Source organism: Lynx rufus, unplaced genomic scaffold, assembly GCF_022079265.1.
Source record: "Lynx rufus isolate CCGP_SWC_20201006 ecotype Redwood Valley unplaced genomic scaffold, mLynRuf1.p SCAF_36, whole genome shotgun sequence".
Taxonomy (NCBI): Eukaryota; Metazoa; Chordata; class Mammalia; order Carnivora; family Felidae; genus Lynx; species Lynx rufus.
The window spans coordinates 2,949,543-2,965,426 of record NW_025814852.1 but is presented as its reverse complement, the minus strand read 5'-3'; the positions used below and the strand labels follow the sequence as shown (position 1 = coordinate 2,965,426).

General features: G+C 68.2%; 1 protein-coding gene across 1 annotated transcript in view; it reads right to left on the bottom strand.

Moving 5' to 3' along the window:
* RXRA (retinoid X receptor alpha) overlaps positions 1-14,754 on the bottom strand; it is a 95,725-nt gene extending 80,971 nt beyond the window's left edge. Inside the window, exon 1 of the mRNA XM_047093774.1 lies at positions 14,680-14,754. Coding sequence (XP_046949730.1) covers positions 14,680-14,707 — 28 coding nt within the window. The 5' untranslated portion in view covers positions 14,708-14,754. The remainder of the gene's footprint in view (positions 1-14,679) is intronic.
* Positions 14,755-15,884: the final 1,130 nt, after the last annotated feature.

Sequence of the window (15,884 nt, the reverse complement as noted above, 5' to 3'; positions counted from 1 at the left end):
CTCCTCAGCTCTGTGAGGACCCTCCCCTACTGGCTCCATTCAGTAGGGCATCCGCTGGGTCAGTGCTCACCGACTGGTCGAGGGTGCCAAGGCGGGACCTCAAAAGGGGCTCTGAGGGCGGCCCCCGGCCAGCGATGCTTGCCACAGCCTGGGCCCGCGGCAGTGGGCACGCGCCACGGGCGGGCCCCAGCAGCCCCCGTTACTCCCAGGAGCCCTCGCGGGCCACCACTGGATCTGACGCTCACAGCCCCCTCCCGGGGGGAACTAACGTAGGCTCCGGGGGCGGGGGGGCTGGCCAGGGAAGTCTAACGGGGACGCGCCCAGCCTCACCCAGCGTCAGCCGGCCCCAAAGCGCCCTCCCTGCGACGGTCTGCCAGCTTCCCAGAACACACCTCTGCTTCCGACCCTCTCCATCCTCTGGCCTCCACGAGTAAACCCCAGGTCTTCGCGCAGCTCAGCCGCCCGCCAGCCCCCGCCTGGCTCACGTCGGCCCGGCCTCCCGGCAGACACCTGTCAGCCCTCGCCGAGGGAGCCAGCCCACGGGGCGGGGGCGAGCCCGTGTGCAGCCCGGCCAGCGGGAGGTAGGGGCAGAGGGCACACGGGACACACACACACGTGCACACTCAGGCACGCACACTCCTACGGGCTCACGCACTCACACGTTCTCGCACACACGCGTGCAGCGCGCCCTGACTCCAGACAGGGGTGACCCTGCCAGGTCCCCCTGCCCCGTGTGGCTCTGCCTCCGAGTCCCTGAGGAGAGTCTGGGAAGGACAGGGTCCCCAAGGGTGGGGGTGGGGAAGAAAGACGGAGCGGTTGGCAACGTGCCCTCCACCCAATCCCGGCCTTTCTGCCCAGCACTCTCCAGCCGACAGACCCTCGGCACCTGCCGGAAAGTGTGGGGTAGGAGCCCCCATGGCTGGGAGCGGAGGACGAGAGGTAGACCCTGGGCCCCGTGACCGCCGGGTCCCGAGGCCAAGCCTGGGGCCAGAGACGCCAGCAGCCCACCGGCCCCAGGCACGTGGGCTGGGGACCCAGATCCCAGCTTGCGGTCCCAGGTGCTGGCTGGTGTGGGCCACCAAGCACCAAGCGTGGTCCAGGCAGCCAGGGGGACGGCAGTGGTGACAGCAGTCTCCTTGTTCTCTGAAACTGGGGGGGGAGAGGGGCGGACACCCAGAGACGGAAAGTCAGCAGGGCAGGGAGGCCCAGGCCCAGGCCAGACCATCTCCTCGCTCTGGGGTCCCTGAGACACCCCCAGGTCCCCACGAGGTCTGATCGCTACCCCAAGGCCATGATCTGCCCGGCCCCTGCCCCCCTCCCACCGGGCTGAACGGGGCACAGGGCCTGACCTCCATGCAGGACCGTAGTGATGGCCAAGGGGGTGAGGGACACTGGCCGGCCCCTCCGATAAGAAGCTCTGCGGCTTATCGGCCACGTCCAGGGTCAGCGTGGGCTCCGGAGCCGCCCCTCCCCCACTCGGGCCCAGCGCAGGACACGCAGTAACTGTCCACGAGCAGATAGGTCTCAGGGACGGGCTGTGGGCAGGGAGGGCACTCGGGAGGGCACGCCTCTCCCAAGACTTGCAGCCAGCGAAGGCATAAGGAGACGTGACCTCGCCCTGTGACCCTGGGGCTGGTCGGAGGGGCCAGGGATAGCGCCGGGGCTGGGGGCCGGTCAACCTGGAGCGAGCGCTGCCCGCGGTCCCATGCTGGGAGGACTCAGCCCTAACTCCTGACGGCCGTGGCCTGTTCTCTGAATTCCACCAGACGCAGCCAGAGGCAGTCGGCAGGAATCACCCGCCTGGCGGTGGTGGGTTCCGGGCGGAGGGCCAGGCCCGCAGACCCGCCCACCCCTCCAGCCCGAGGAGGGTCACCAGGAGAGGCTGTGCTCCCCACTGGGCCTGCAGCGCCCCGTCTCCTATAACCCTCAGGCGCCCTGGAGCTAGCGTGAGCCCTACATGCAGGTGCGGACACTAAGCTGGGACCCAAACCAGGCCGCGAGGCCAAGGCGCGTGCTCCGCACTGCCCAGCTGCCTGGGCTCAGGTGGCCGCGGCCCAGGACAGTTCTCCCGCGTCTCAGGTGCCTGGGGCTGGCCCTCCCGGCACGCGCCAGAGAGGCGCCCGGCGAGGAGCGTGCCGGGTGCGGTGCAGGGGGACCCGGTGTCCGGCCCGGTGACCCAGGACGCGCCACACTCCGGCGGGGCCCCCCAGCTGCAGCGGGGGTGGGGGCGGGGGGGGGGGCGGAAACAACCTCTCTCGCGACGGCTGCCACATTCTTCCAACGGGCCATCAAAGAGCAGAGACCCTGGGCTGGGGGCAGAGGGGACGAGCCACGGGAGCCCCGCCGGCGCGGAGGGAAGTCCCAGCACGTCTCCGCACCCCTCCTCAGTGTGGGGCCGGGGGGGCTGCCTCTAGGAAGAGGCCACTGCAGCTCTGCGGCCACAGACCCACGAGGACCACGGGCGCAACTCCCCAGCAGGTGCCGAGAAATGAAAGGGAAAGGGGAGGGGGGGGGTCCCGCCTCCAAAGCCCGGCTCAAACAGCACCCCTCCCTGCAGGGGCAGCCCGGGGGGGTCCCACCCCGGCTGGGTTCAGGACCGCCCCTCCGGGTACCCCCTCCCGCCGCGCGGGTTTGCCGACCCCCTGGGGCACCGCCCACCACAGCCCGGGCCTCTCCCCTGCACTGCGGGCCCGCACAGCCACTGCCTGACCTCTCCCGGGGGTCAGAACACCTCCCCGGCCAACAACCCGACCGCCCCCCAGACCTGCCCCCTCTACCGCTCTCCTCGTCTGGTAAAAGGCACATCGTTCTTTCAGGCACTCGGGCCAAGAGCCCCGAGACCACGGCCGCCTGGCTAGGCTCCCCCGCCCTGCGCTCCGGCCCCGCTCCTCACACAGCGGCAGAGCCTCCTAGGAAGCACAGGCCAGATGCCGCCCTCCCTGGCCCAGGAGCCTCCCCTGGCTCCAACTCCCTGGAGGCAGAGGACGCAGAGCCTCCCCCCGTGCCCTCTGATGCCAGCTCCCCCTGCTCCGCTTGGCTGTAGCCACACAGGCGCTCTGGGGTGGCCCCTGACAAAACAAAGCTCGCGTGCACGTCTGAAGATACAGAAACCGACCCCTCGCAGGTAAACTCCTATTCATCCCTCACGACCCAACTCACAGGGCCCAACCCACCAAACACCAGGGCAGGCTGGTAACACTTCTCCTGTGCCCCGCCTGCCCTCGGTACCTCTTCCTACCACACTCACACCATCTCCTTCCCCAGAAGGAGAGCAGGGATCACATGAGGCCAGTCGACCTCAGCTCCACTCTCACTCCAGGCGACCTGCCCTGACACACCATCAGCCCCACTTTGCAGACAAGAAAACCGAGGCCCCGAAAGGCTTTAAACATCGGGCCCAAGGTGACCCGCTGTCGACTGGCAGCACTGGGTCCCTCCCTGTTCTCTGACCCCATCGGGGGATGGGCCTCACTCAACTCTGCCTCCCCAGCGGGGCCAGATGTCCACGGACACACAGCCAGTCAGACGAACAGACAAGAACAGCAGGCAGGCGAGAGATTTGCTCCGGACCTCTTGGCCAGGCCTTAATCCCCTCCTCCCCCCACCCCCCACGACCCAGTTTCAACAAGACGTGCCGAGCAGCAGAGGAAGGAACCAGGTCCCGACACGGCTGGTCATGTGGGGCTGAGGGGCCTTCCCCACATGCATCTGCGCATCTGGGCCCACGGGAAACCCAAGATCTCCCCGGCAGCGGGCAGCGGCTGGCATCCACGGGGGTCCACCGGGGGGCTCGCCCCGTGGGCAGGAACGCACACGGCCGCAGGCTCCCTCGAGGGTGCCCGGGAGACCCTCCAGGGCAGGGGCCTGGCCCACTGTCCGGCCTCTCCCTGCCCCCCTCCCAGGCTACACACAACGGGACCCCCCCTCCCTCGACAGCCAGCAGACCCCGGAAAAAGAGTGATTCGCGCCACAGCAGCAACTGTGAAAGTCAACTTCGTGAGGGGCAGGCTCCCCCCACCACCTCTCTGAAGGGCAGAGGGCAGGGGAGGCACCTGCGGGAAGCACTAATTCAATCAACAAACATTTCGCAAGGCCGGGCAGCGCCTGGCACCGTGGCTTCAGCCGCAAACGGGACCAGAAGCCACCCCACGGATGAGGAGGGACGCTCCGCGGGCCGGGGACCCGCGGGGGGCAGAGCCGCTCCCAGGCAGCACGGCTGCCAAGGGTCCCGGCCGGGAGCAGCCGCCAGCCGCCAAACTTCCCACCTCCGGCCCCAACATCCTTCCTTCCATTTGACAAACGAGGAAACCCAGATAAAGAGGGAGGAAGTAACATGCTCCCTGTCACAGAGTTCACGTGGCAGAGCCGGAACGGGACAGGCAGGCGGGCCACCCGTCCCCCGGGGCCCCCGGTCTCAAGGGGTCAGCCTCTCGGGGGTAAGGCTCCCTGGGGTCCCAGCCTTGGGGGCAGGCGGGCCCCGCAGGTCAGGAGGACTGGTACCCTGACCCTGTATCCCCGAGACAGAAGGAGGAAGAGGGAGGTCCCGGCTGCCCTCCCCTGGCTGACCCCCCATTTGGGCCCAGGAAGGCCAAAGCCAGCACTGCCCTGCCCCAGGGGTCACGCACCCAATGCCTGTGGTCCCCACCTCCCAGCCCTCCTCCCGACCTTGGTCCTAGGCAGAAAGTCCAGGAGCAGGGGTGGGGTGAGCCACCTCCCGTGGACTCTGGCCCCATCGGCTTTCTCTTCCAGGCAGCGGTCACGCAGGAGGCCCCCGGGAAATGACACCTAGCTGCCACGGGGGAAGGGGCAGGCGTGCAGCAGGGGGCACCGTGGAGGTGGACCAGGGATACGGGGACGGCCAGGCGGGGTGGGGAAGGGACCCCCGGCACCTCCACCCGGAGAGGGACGCGGCAACGGCCACTCACCCCAGGAACCAGAGCTCTGAGCTGGTGTAACACGCGGTGGGCCAGCATGGGTCATGCTCCAGACAGGGACATGTCAGGGCCTGGAGGTAGAGGGGACATGAGGCCAGCGGGCACCCAGCTCCGAGGGGCTGCCTACAGCCGGAACGGGGTCCACCAGGTGAGAGCCAGGCCTACCGCCACCCTTGACTCCTCACGGGGTTAATTATTCCCAGACCAGCTGACCAACCCCTCCCCCCCCAAACCAATGCTCCCATGGTTCCTCACCAGCACAGACAGACCTGTAACCCAGCCAGCAAGAGGCAAGCCGCAGCGGCCCGGCCACGCAGTCAGATCCTTCCGAAGTTCTCCAGGGAGAATGCCCGTCCACACAGGCATCCCCTCCCCACACCCTTGGCTGGAGCCAGAAATCCCCAGGGAGAGTCCACCCCTTCTCTCTACCTGGACTCCCTTCCCAAGCCTACCCAGCAAACTCCTATTCGTGCCTCAAAACCCAACTACAACAGTACCTTTTCCGTGAAGCCTCCCCAGGCGGTTTACAGGTGAGGAAACTGAAGGCCAGACAGGCAAATCTGCCAACCCAGGGCCACACAGCCCCCACCTCAGAGCTGGCACTCACTCCTCACACAGGACGGCCTTCGCCAGCAAGCTACAAACACGAGAAGGCGAGGAAGGAGTGGTGCTTCATGAGGCCGGAGAGGCTACGGAGCCACGCGACACTGAGCAGAGGCCTGGCCTCCATGCTGGGGGCAATGGGGAGCCATGGAGTGTTCCAGACAGGGGAGGTCAGAGCCCAAGAAGAGCCTGGCTTGGCCTCGGGTGGTGACAGCATGCCCCCGCCGCCCCCTACGATGCCCAGCCATTCCTAAGGCTCACCATTTCCCCATTACGAGCAGCTCACCCCGAAGTGTTTTGCCCTAACTCTCCCAGCTCAGAACCGGAGCCCCACCCCTAGCCAGCTCAGAGCCCACGCTTCCCAGCACACGGGCAGCCCACCCCCAGCCCGGGGCCCGTCCCCCTCGGCCCAGGGAGGGCACAGAGCCAGTTCCGGAGAAGCTGGTCCACAGCTGTGACGCCCCAATCAGACGGCCACGAGCTTATGGGAACAAGGCCAAGGTGCCAGGAGGGAAGGGCAGAAGCCTCTGGCAGCCAGAGAAGCCCAGGGAAACCGAGGCCAAGAAGGAAGAAGGCGCCTGCCCAGGCATGCAGCAAGCCGGTTCGGGGAGCACGGCACCGCCCACCCCAGCCCTGCGCCGCACCTCTGCAGGAAGCGGCTCTTGGGCCCCGAGGAGGCAGGGTGGGCGACCAGCCGCCCACCCGAGCGGGCTGAGACAAGGGGGCTCCAGGGACGCCCCCCACCCAGCACCCCTCCAGAGAGCGGCAGCCACAGCCTCCGCCGGGAGCACCCCAAAGTTGTTCTGGACAAAGCCAAGCCACAGGGGGTGCCAGGTGGGCACCAACTGTCCCAGGGAAGGACACCCGCCTGGCCTCAGACCCCAGAGTTAGCCTTCGGGGCCAACCTTCCCGAGCCTGAAACCTCCACTGCAGAATACAGACGAAACAGCCCCCACGCACGGGCCCGTCCACGGACACGGCTGAGCGGGAACACGGCTCAGGACGTGGCCCCCACGGCGGCCACCGCTGTCACCTCGACGGTCACTGGCCAACGCTGCCCGTGCCTGGCCCTGCCTCTCAGGGGCCACCAACCAGCAAAGTGGGTCCCGCAGGCACGAGGCCTGGGTTCACTGGAGAGCGGGGGCCGGACCCACCCCCCCAGCCCCTCGCCAGGACACTGGGTGCGGCCTGCACAGCGTGGGAATCCAGCTGCCACCGACGGTCAGTCGCGGGGTCTTCTCCGTCCTGGTCCTGAATCAGCCGGGCGCTGCCTGGACCCCCGTGCCGGGGGCCGCGTGACTGCACACGCCTGAAAGGGCCCTGCTCTCAGGAAGCCTCGGGGACCACGGAAGGCGGGGTGGGCGGCCAGCACGTCAGGAGCCCACAGCAGGCGGCCTCTAGTCCCCCGTGCGCACCGAGCCGGCTCACCCTCCCGGGTCCCCACGAGGCAGCACGATGACCCCACGATGGGCACGGGGGAACGGCAGGGCCAAGGGCCGGGAACCGGACGGCGGGGCCCGAGCGCCCAGCACGCCGCACTGCACTCTGCGCACAAACCGGCTCAGGCTGGGGCAACACACGGGCCTCCAGAAGGCCACAGCTAAGGACGCGACTTTAGGGCAGACGCCACAGACAGCGCGGGGGGCGGGGGGTGTCCAGGCGGGGGGGCACAGCACCAGCCAGGCCTGACGCACCCCTACTCCCCAGAGCTTCAGACGAGGCGGCCGTCCATCGGGAGCCCGCGAGCGCGGCGACTCGGGCCACCTGGGCTGTCACCGCCTGACCTCTGCCCGGGGCCGGTGCGGACACTTAAGCTAAATTGGTCAATTATGGGATACTTAGATCCCTCCCCGGGGCTTCCCAGCCTCCCTCGGTTCTGGGCCGCAGCACCAGGAAGCCTGTTGAATCAGTAACCTCATTACAGCCGGGCGGCCGCACCCGGGCCCGGCTTTGAACTCCACGGGTTTATCCGCTGCGCTGCAGGATTTACACGCCGCCTGGCCCAGGCCCAACGCGTGCTCCCCTTCTCTTGTCTCCCCTCTCCTGAGGCCCATCGCCACCAGCACTGCGCCCCAAGCACCTCAGGGAAACCGAGGCACGGCTGGAAACCACCGCTGCTCAGATGGGCCCACGGAGGTACAGAGAGGCTAGGGCCAGGCCCTCAGTCACCCCAGGAGCAGGGTCTCAGACCAAGGGTTCCCCTTTTCACCCCCAGCCCCAGCTAGCAGAGGTAGAGTGCTCAGGAACTCAGAGCCAAGGGCCAATTGTGAACATCTCAGGAGGGGACCTGGAGGTAATGCCTCACACTGAGGCCCCAGGGGCTCCAGCCCCATAAAAGCCTCCCAGTGTCCCATTCCTCGGCCCCAAGGCCAGTCCCAACATGGCCCTCGGGTACCTGCTCTGACCCCACGAGGCCCGGCCACCTGCCCGCCATGGTCACCCCATCCCCTCAACTTGATCGGGTACCCTGAGCCTGACTCCTTTTCCGGGACTGGGCTTGAGCCCTCTTGACCACCCTAGTGTCTCATCCTCTTTCCCAGAGCCCCACTAGCACCCCAGGCCCTGGGACATCTCAGTTAACGTGGGGCAGGGAGCACAGGCTGGAGAGCATTGCCCCTGAAGGACAGGCCAAGGGCCCCAGGGCCCGGAAGGAGGGGAGCAGGGGTGGGGAGGGAGACAACCACTCTCCCAACCCCATGACCAGGGGAAGGCAGAGAGACCCGCAGCCAGCCCAGAGGCCTGGCCTGACCCTCAGGAGGCTGCTACTCGGGGCGGCCCGGCCAGGGCAAGGTCAGCAGCCCACACCTGCCACGTCAGGTTCCGGGCCCACCTGGGACCCCTCCTCCTTCCAGCCCCGGCCTGCCTCCGGCCCACCCTCTGCACAGAGCTGGACGCCTAATTCCAGCTGCAAACATCACCATGCCCATGGTGCCCCGTGGCCCCGGGCCCCCACACACCTACCTGCATCCCAGGCCCTCGCCGGGACACGTGACATGCCGTCTCCTTTCACAAGGCACCATCTCTCCCAGCTGCAGCCACGCAGGCCCGGAGGACTGGCCTCGGGCCTTTGTCTGGGCTGTCCCTGCCACCTGGAGTCCCCTCCCCTTGCCACCTGTTGCAAGGCCGCCTCTCGTCCAGACTCACGACAGGGACCAGCTCCAACAGGAAACTCTGCCTGCCCTCTGCTCCTCAGGCCCACCCCGGTGGGACGGCAGGACAGGCCAGCACCCAGCAGGTACGCCCCAGGTGCCGTGCGGACCGAGGCCAGCCAGCAGGCCTGGGTCCCCCTAAGGAAAAGCTCGTGGAGACTTTGTTAGGATAGGCCGGCAAGGCCCGGCGTGTGCACGTGTGCCTGCATTTGAGTGAGCGCGTGTGTGTGTGCATGTGCACGCGTGCGTATAAACACGTGTTGGCGGGTGTGTGCAAGTGTGCATCTGTGGGTACGCACCTGTGCGTGCATACGTGTGTGTTTGTGTGTGCGCAGGCATGCGTGCACACGGGGGTTCATACGCGTGTGTGCACATGCCCGTGTTCGTGTGTGCGTGTATGCACATGAGTCTCCGTGCACACGTACTTGACGTGTGTGAGTGTGTGCGCGGGCAATGGTGATCACAGAGACAACCAAGGCCCCGCCCTGCCCCGGAGGCCCGGTGTGGCCATTCTAGCCCAGCGATCACCATGCAGCTCCCTCAGGAATTTGTTCCTGGACAGCTCAGTCCTGGCGGGGTGAGGAGGCGGGCACCGGGCCACAGGGGTCCTCAGGCTGTGCCTCTGGCTGCCGACCCCACCCACAGCTTTCTGGCCCATCAACAGCCCCGATCCTGCCCCACCTCCACCAAGGACAACCCTGGATGAGGATCGGGGGGTCTCTGCTGCCCAGAGAGCCTTCAGTGGGTACAAGGGGACAGAAGGGACGTAGTGAAGTTTCAGTCCTCCCCCAAGTCCCACAGAACGGAGCACTCATTCACCTGTGGGCCCAAGATCCGTAACAGAGCTCCTAGGCAGCCCAGTCGGGGCACAGATCCGGGCCCCGGGACGCAAGCGTCTTCTGAAAATGCTACCTGACGGTCAAGAGGCCTGAGGGAACAGCACTCCCAATCCTGGGGAACGGTCCTGACCCAGAGGCCCAGCAAAGGCCAGTCAGCCCTCATGGGAGCTCAATTTCCCCATGTGCTCAGTGGGCCTGCCTCCTTGCAGCCTCTATGAGGTCCTGAAAATCAGGTCCCAAGTACACAGCAGGTGCCCAAAGACTGGAGCCATCAGCACCCTCGAAAGGGGCAGCCCAGGGCCCAGAACTTGGGAGAGGTTTAGACAAACGGGGTGGGCAGGGACCACGGAGGCCCGTCTGGCTTCTGGAGATGAGGAAATCAGGCCCCCAGCGGCCCCCTCGCTCACCCAGGGGCACAGAGACCCAGAGATGTAGGGATGCGGGGACACAGATCTCAGGGACACGTAACACCTCCTGGTGGAGCACCGGGCAGGGCCCAGCTGCGAGGGCCAGAGCCACCTGACAGGGAGAATGTGAGCGTGAGCGTGCACACATCCAGGCCCTGCACGCTCGTGTGCGCCCCCGCCCCCCCGGCCGCGCCAATCTCATCTAGCTGCTTTCTGCCCCATTTCGCGCTCGCTCAACTGCCGAGCACCATAACTGCTTTGTAACTCCAGGGTGCGATCTCCCCGTGCGTGCGGCCCCGGGCACAACCATGAGCCTCAGAATGCCTCGCGCCAGGATGGGAGGATGGGGAGGGGTGCCCGTGTGTCCGCTGCCCCACCCGCCTGCTGGGGGCCTCCAGGAGAGGGCCGAGGGTGAAGGCGCCCGGCAGAGGGGCCACAGTGCTCACTCAACTCACGGAGGCCGGGGGCGGCCCTCCCTTCCGCGTCTGCTGCCTGCACTTGAGAGCACCGGCCGTGGTCTCTGCTCCGGGGTCCTGTGTGATCCAGCTCTCCAGGCCCGGGCCCGCCCTGACCCAGGCAGAAATCCCGTGGGGCCCTTGGCCACAGACCTCACCGTCGAAGAGGGGCCGTCAGGACGAAACGGGCTGCCTTCCCCAGCACCCACGTCCATTTTACAGATGCATGCTGAGGCTTGAGAGACAGGCAGGCCCCACGCACACACACGGCAAAGAGAGGACCGGACCCCTGGCGCATGACCACCAGCCCAGCAACAGGACACGGACCCCCACGAAGGTGCTGCTCCTGGTCCCTCCCACCCCCAGGGACGGTCGGGTCGTTGCAGAGAGAGCAGGCGTGGGGAGCAAGTGACAGAGCGGCGTGACAGGAGGGGGAGGAGGAGAGGGAGGGGAGGGGGCTGGAACTGCATCGCACAGAACATAAATGTTGCGGGCAGGGCCGCACACAGGAGGGAATGTACAGGCGGGACCAGCTCTCCCCACCCCCCACCCCCCCCTCCAAAGCGTCCCTCAAATCAACACGCTTAATGAGTATCCGGACAAAGGTCTGGAAGGGGATCCCCAAAGGGGCACCAGCCCACCAGCCGCCCAGGCTCTGAGTCCACACACACAGGGTTTGAGGGCCCGGACCCCTTCCCCATCCCCAGCACCACCGGTGGCCAGTTCCCACGGGAATGGACACCTCAAAGCCCCAGCCACCAAAGCCCACAACGGAAGACACACTTGGAGCCAGTGGAGAAGGGAAGGAGCACGTCTAGTCTCACAAAGCCTCAGCCCGATGACGGCGCCCAGACTGGGCCGGCTCAGTGGCCCCTGCTCTGTGTCTAGTGGAGAGCAGCTGAGCCGGGCCCAGGAGCCCCTTCCAGAGGACGGGCCTCCCTCGCCACCCGAGACCACGGCCCTAAAACACACCGTGGTGGCAAGAGCCACGAGGCCCAAGATGCTAGAACTGTGGGAGGCTCCACGGGGTCTGGGCCTTTAGAGGCTTTTAGGACCCCCCCCCCCCCACGCCACCTCTGTGCTGCCCAAGTCTGGCCCGCCTGGAATCACCACGGGGCCACTCTCCTGTCGCCCAAGCCCCTGGCACGGGCACCCGGCCCCGCCCCATCACCCACTCTGTGCCCGCACAGTCCCACAGCCCCCCCTCCTCCCTCCCAGGAGAGGAAACAGAGGGAGTGAGGTGGGGGCCAGGGAGAGCAGGTAGAGGGCTTCCTGGAGGAGGTTCAGTTCCCCGCAGGCCCTGAAGGACACGCACAGCTGGAAACACTACCCAAACTCCCCAGCAGCCGCCCCTGTGTGAGCAAGTCTACTGGCTCAACCCTGCCTAACCCTAGCTCCCGGCCGACGGCGCTCCCAGCACGGCCCTTCCTGGGGCCAGCCCATTCCACCCACGTCTGGGCAGAGGGGGTCAGGGGTGCACGCCGGGCCCAGGCACGACAGCTAGATGCAGGCAAGTACGCAGGCCGCAAGGCCTCGGCCACGGTCAGGCCGCACCGAGGGCTGTTTTTCTCGCCCTGACACTTCTCCTGTCAACAAACAGAGCCCCCTCCGGAGTTTACCAAAACAAACGCCCCAACAGTCGGCAGTGCCCAGGCCTAGACAGCACTGCCTCAGCAGGCCGGACTCCAAGCCCGGACTCCAAGCCCAGCCTCCCAAGAGTCATGTGACCCTGTTATTTCGGGAGGCCCCGGAATGTGCTCTATTTTGGGTCCCTCGGGGCCCTGATGTTACCAGAAGCCCCTCACCAGGGCTCCCAGCTCACTCGGGTCCCTGAGAGTCCCCCAGAGAATGGCTGGGGGGGGCTTATCACTCTGCTACTGGCTGCCCCATCCCCCCAGGCAAGTGAGCCACTACCAGCCCAGCAGGGTCTGGCCAGGCCTGAGACCTCTGGCCGCCTGTGCAGGCCCGCCTTCTAGCCCCACCGCCCGGGTGGGTGCCAATGCAGGCCTCCTCCATGGGTGTGGGGGGCACCGAGGGGCAGGGGCAGGAAGCAGGGGCTGCCCTGGGCCACCTACCAGCACCAGTATCTGTACCTTGGGCTCGTCCCTGCCCTCACCAGGGAGTTCAGCGGGCAGTAGCTGGGGGACACCCAGGGAGATGACGGCCAAGTGCCCAGACCCGCCAAGCCTGGAGAGGCCCTCTCTGCCCAGGGCCCGACACGTGAAAGAGGCAGGTGGGTCAGCCTTCCCAGCAGCGCAGGGCTGACCTAGGGTGCCAGCCGGGCCCCGGACGAGTGCGCGGGGCCTTCTGAAACTCACCCCCAGGAGGAATCAGGCTGTGTTTACAAAAGAGCCTGGGCAAGTGACTGCTTCAACGGGCCTTCAACCCCACTACACTTCAGAGCAGGCCACAGCTCGGAAAACAAATAAAATGTCATCAGAGCCCAGGACTCTCCACTCAAGCCTGGGGCTGGGACTGCTGGGCAGGCGACCAGCCTGGTGGAGGCGAAGCCTGAGTCTCTGAGGAACCCGTCCAGGTTCCCGGGGCCAGGGCTCAGAGGCAGGACCTCGCCTCTTCGGGGGGGACTCCAGCACGGCAATCCTGCGACCTGGGCCTTGCACATGTCAAGTCCCAGGACCCTCCCAGGACGTCAGAGACCCAGACCTTTCCTGCTCCCAGTACCCAGCCAGGGTCCTGCCACGTCGGGGGCGGGGAGCCAAGACAGAGCGGAGCATTCTTGTTCCAGAAAGGACCCTCCGGGAGGGCCTAGCTCCGTGTGCGTGCGAGCGCGCAAAGCTTTCACGGGGGAAACGGAGCCACCGTCGGCCCACACGGGGCCCCGCCACCCCACACTTAGCTTTCTTTTCTCTTCCCCACACGCAGGCACCCACCTAGGGGTGCGGATCCAAAATCTACCACTTTGTATACTGTGGCCTCAGTTTCTCAAAGCCAGTCTGCAAAATGGGCAGGAGTGCCCACCCCTGGGGGCTCTGGGAGGAGCTTGGCGTCTGCAGAAGTCATCACCTTAGAGGCAGAGAGGGGGTGTTCCCAGATCTGACCACCCGTATCCCAGTGTCCCTGCAGCGTGCCCTGTTTGTGAGGTGGGGGGGGGGGGTGGCTGGGGTGCTCAAATCCTCACCCTGACACCAGGGGTTGGGGGGCACCTGCTGGCTCCCCGCCACCTCCCAGTCTCAGCAAACGTTCCCACAGCTGTGCCCGTTCTGGCTGCCAACCTGGTGGCCAAACTGCGCCCCAGGCTGCAGGGGGGCGGGCAGGCAGGAGGGACGACTGACCGAGGGGTTTCATTCATAATCAGCTGTTTGAATTTCCATTCAGCACAGATCCTTCACCCACCCTCACAGCCTGGCTGCCGGCCCCACCACCAAATTAATATCCTTCCCGGCGCTCGTTCATAAAGTCTCCCCACCCCCTCCCCCCTTCCCTGCCTCTCACTGGCTCCCAAACCCCAGGGAGGGCAGCGGCCGCGGGGGGGTAGGGGGGAGACGCCTGGCCAAGCCCCTTCCTCCTGCTACGTGGGTCAGGGCCTGGAGTCGGGGTGGGGGGACAGTCTGGGGTAGGGAAGCCGCTGGGCGGGATGGCAGCAGGAGGACAGGAAAACTGAGCCTCCGCGCCTCAGAGGTGTCCTCCCCCCAAGTGCAGGGCCAGCCCCCCCCCCGGAGAGCGCCCCGCACGGCAGCCGGGTGCGCCGGAGTGAGGGGCCCCATTTCTGGAATGGGGCCTTCCCGGGTCTGAGGCTCCCGGTGCTAAGGCCCCCTCGTTGACCCTGCCCACCCGCGCCCTGCTCCGGGGGAGGAGGGGTCCCGCGCGTTCCAGGGCCGGCGGCCTGCTGGCCTCGGCAGCCCGGGCGGCGGCGCACAGGCCGTCCCGGTGCCAGGGCGGCCGCAGGCTGGGAGCGCACAAGTTGCTCCGCCCGCCCCGGCCCGGCCCCTACGCAGCCCGGCTGGAGCTGCGCGCCCGGGGCCGCGGGCGGACCGGCGTAGCCCGGGAAGTGGGGGGCATGGGGGGGGAACCGGGGCGGGACCCCCTTCCCCAGCCGCCAGCCGCCCCCCTCTTCGCCCCGCCGCCGGCCCGCTGCCCGCTCCCGCCCCGAGACCGAGTGGCGGCCCGGCGCCCGCGCCCCCCGCCCCGGCCGGCCCGGGAAAAGTTGCCCGGCCGCCCGCCCCGGGCCGGCGCCCCAACAACTCGGCCAGGGCCGCGCGGAGGGGGGCGCGGGGCCGAGCGGCCGGGAACGCGCCCCGCCGCCCCGCCGGCCCGGCCCCGCGAGCACTCACCGAGCGGCAGGAAATGTTTGGTGTCCATGTCGGCGGCGACCGCGGCCGGCGGCGGGACGGCGGGCGAGCGCGGCGGCCCCCGGCGCGGCCGGCCGGGCCCGGGCGGCGGGAGCCGGCGGCGGCGGGGCGGCGGCGGCGCGCGGAGGCCGCGGCGCGGCGAGTTGTTGCAAAAGTCGCCCAACAATGTAAACTACTTGAGCTGCGCGCCGCCGCCGCGCGCCCGCGCCCGCGCCCCCGCCGCGCGCGCGCCCGCGCCCGCTCCGCTCCGACCGCGGCGGCGCCGGCGGGGGGGCGGCGGGGGGCCCGCGACGGGCGCGGACTCGGCGCAGCGCCGCCGCCGCCGCCGCCGCCGCCCCGCCCGGCCCGGCCGCCCCCGCCCGGCGCGCGCCCCCCCGCGGACCCCGCGCCCCCCGCCCCCGCGCGCGCCGGGCCGCGAGCGCGGAGCGGGCGCCGCGCAAACTTGCGAGTTGGCCGCGGCCGGGCCGCCCGGGAGCCGCGCGGGGGCGGCGGGGGAGGGGCGCGCGCGCGCGCGCGCGGGGTTCCCTCCCCGCTGTCCCCAGCCCTCCGCGCGGAGGGGGGAGGCGGGCGGGCGGGCGGCGGAGCCCTAGGCGGCCCGGCCATTGTCTGGGCGGCCACACAAAGCGGCCGGCTCCGCCGCGCGCTGCCCCCGCCCGCCGCCACGTGGGGAAACTGAGGCTGGCGGTGGCCCGAGTTCCAGCGGGCCCACGGGCTAGGCCTCCGCCAAGGAGTCCTCCAGTTTCTGGACGCGTCCTCTGGCCGGCCCGCACTTTCACGCCCATGGAAAGCCGCGGTCCCCGGGTACCCTCTGCCATGCCCCGCGGCCGGCCCCACCAGGCAGCCGGGCCAGGCCGGGGCTCGCGCTCCCTGCACGCTGGCCGGACTTCGGGGACCCCTCTTTAGAAGCACCGGGCTGGGGAGGAGCTGCCGTGAGTTGGGCGCTGACTTTGAGGCCGGTGGCTACTTCCCTACCCTGACTTTTAAATTTGTGATTTGTTTAAAAACGGAAGGAAGCACGCTGGCCCTGAGACCGGGACCGCCTGGCAGCAGGACTTGGGGTGCATGAGTTACCTGCATGGGGCGACCCTCCCTCAGCACATGCAGCCCAGGGGCGCCCCCTCCCCACCAGCCCCCAGGAGCCTGGAGCACTGCTCCAGGATCTTTCCCGTGGAGACCCACCCAGGCTC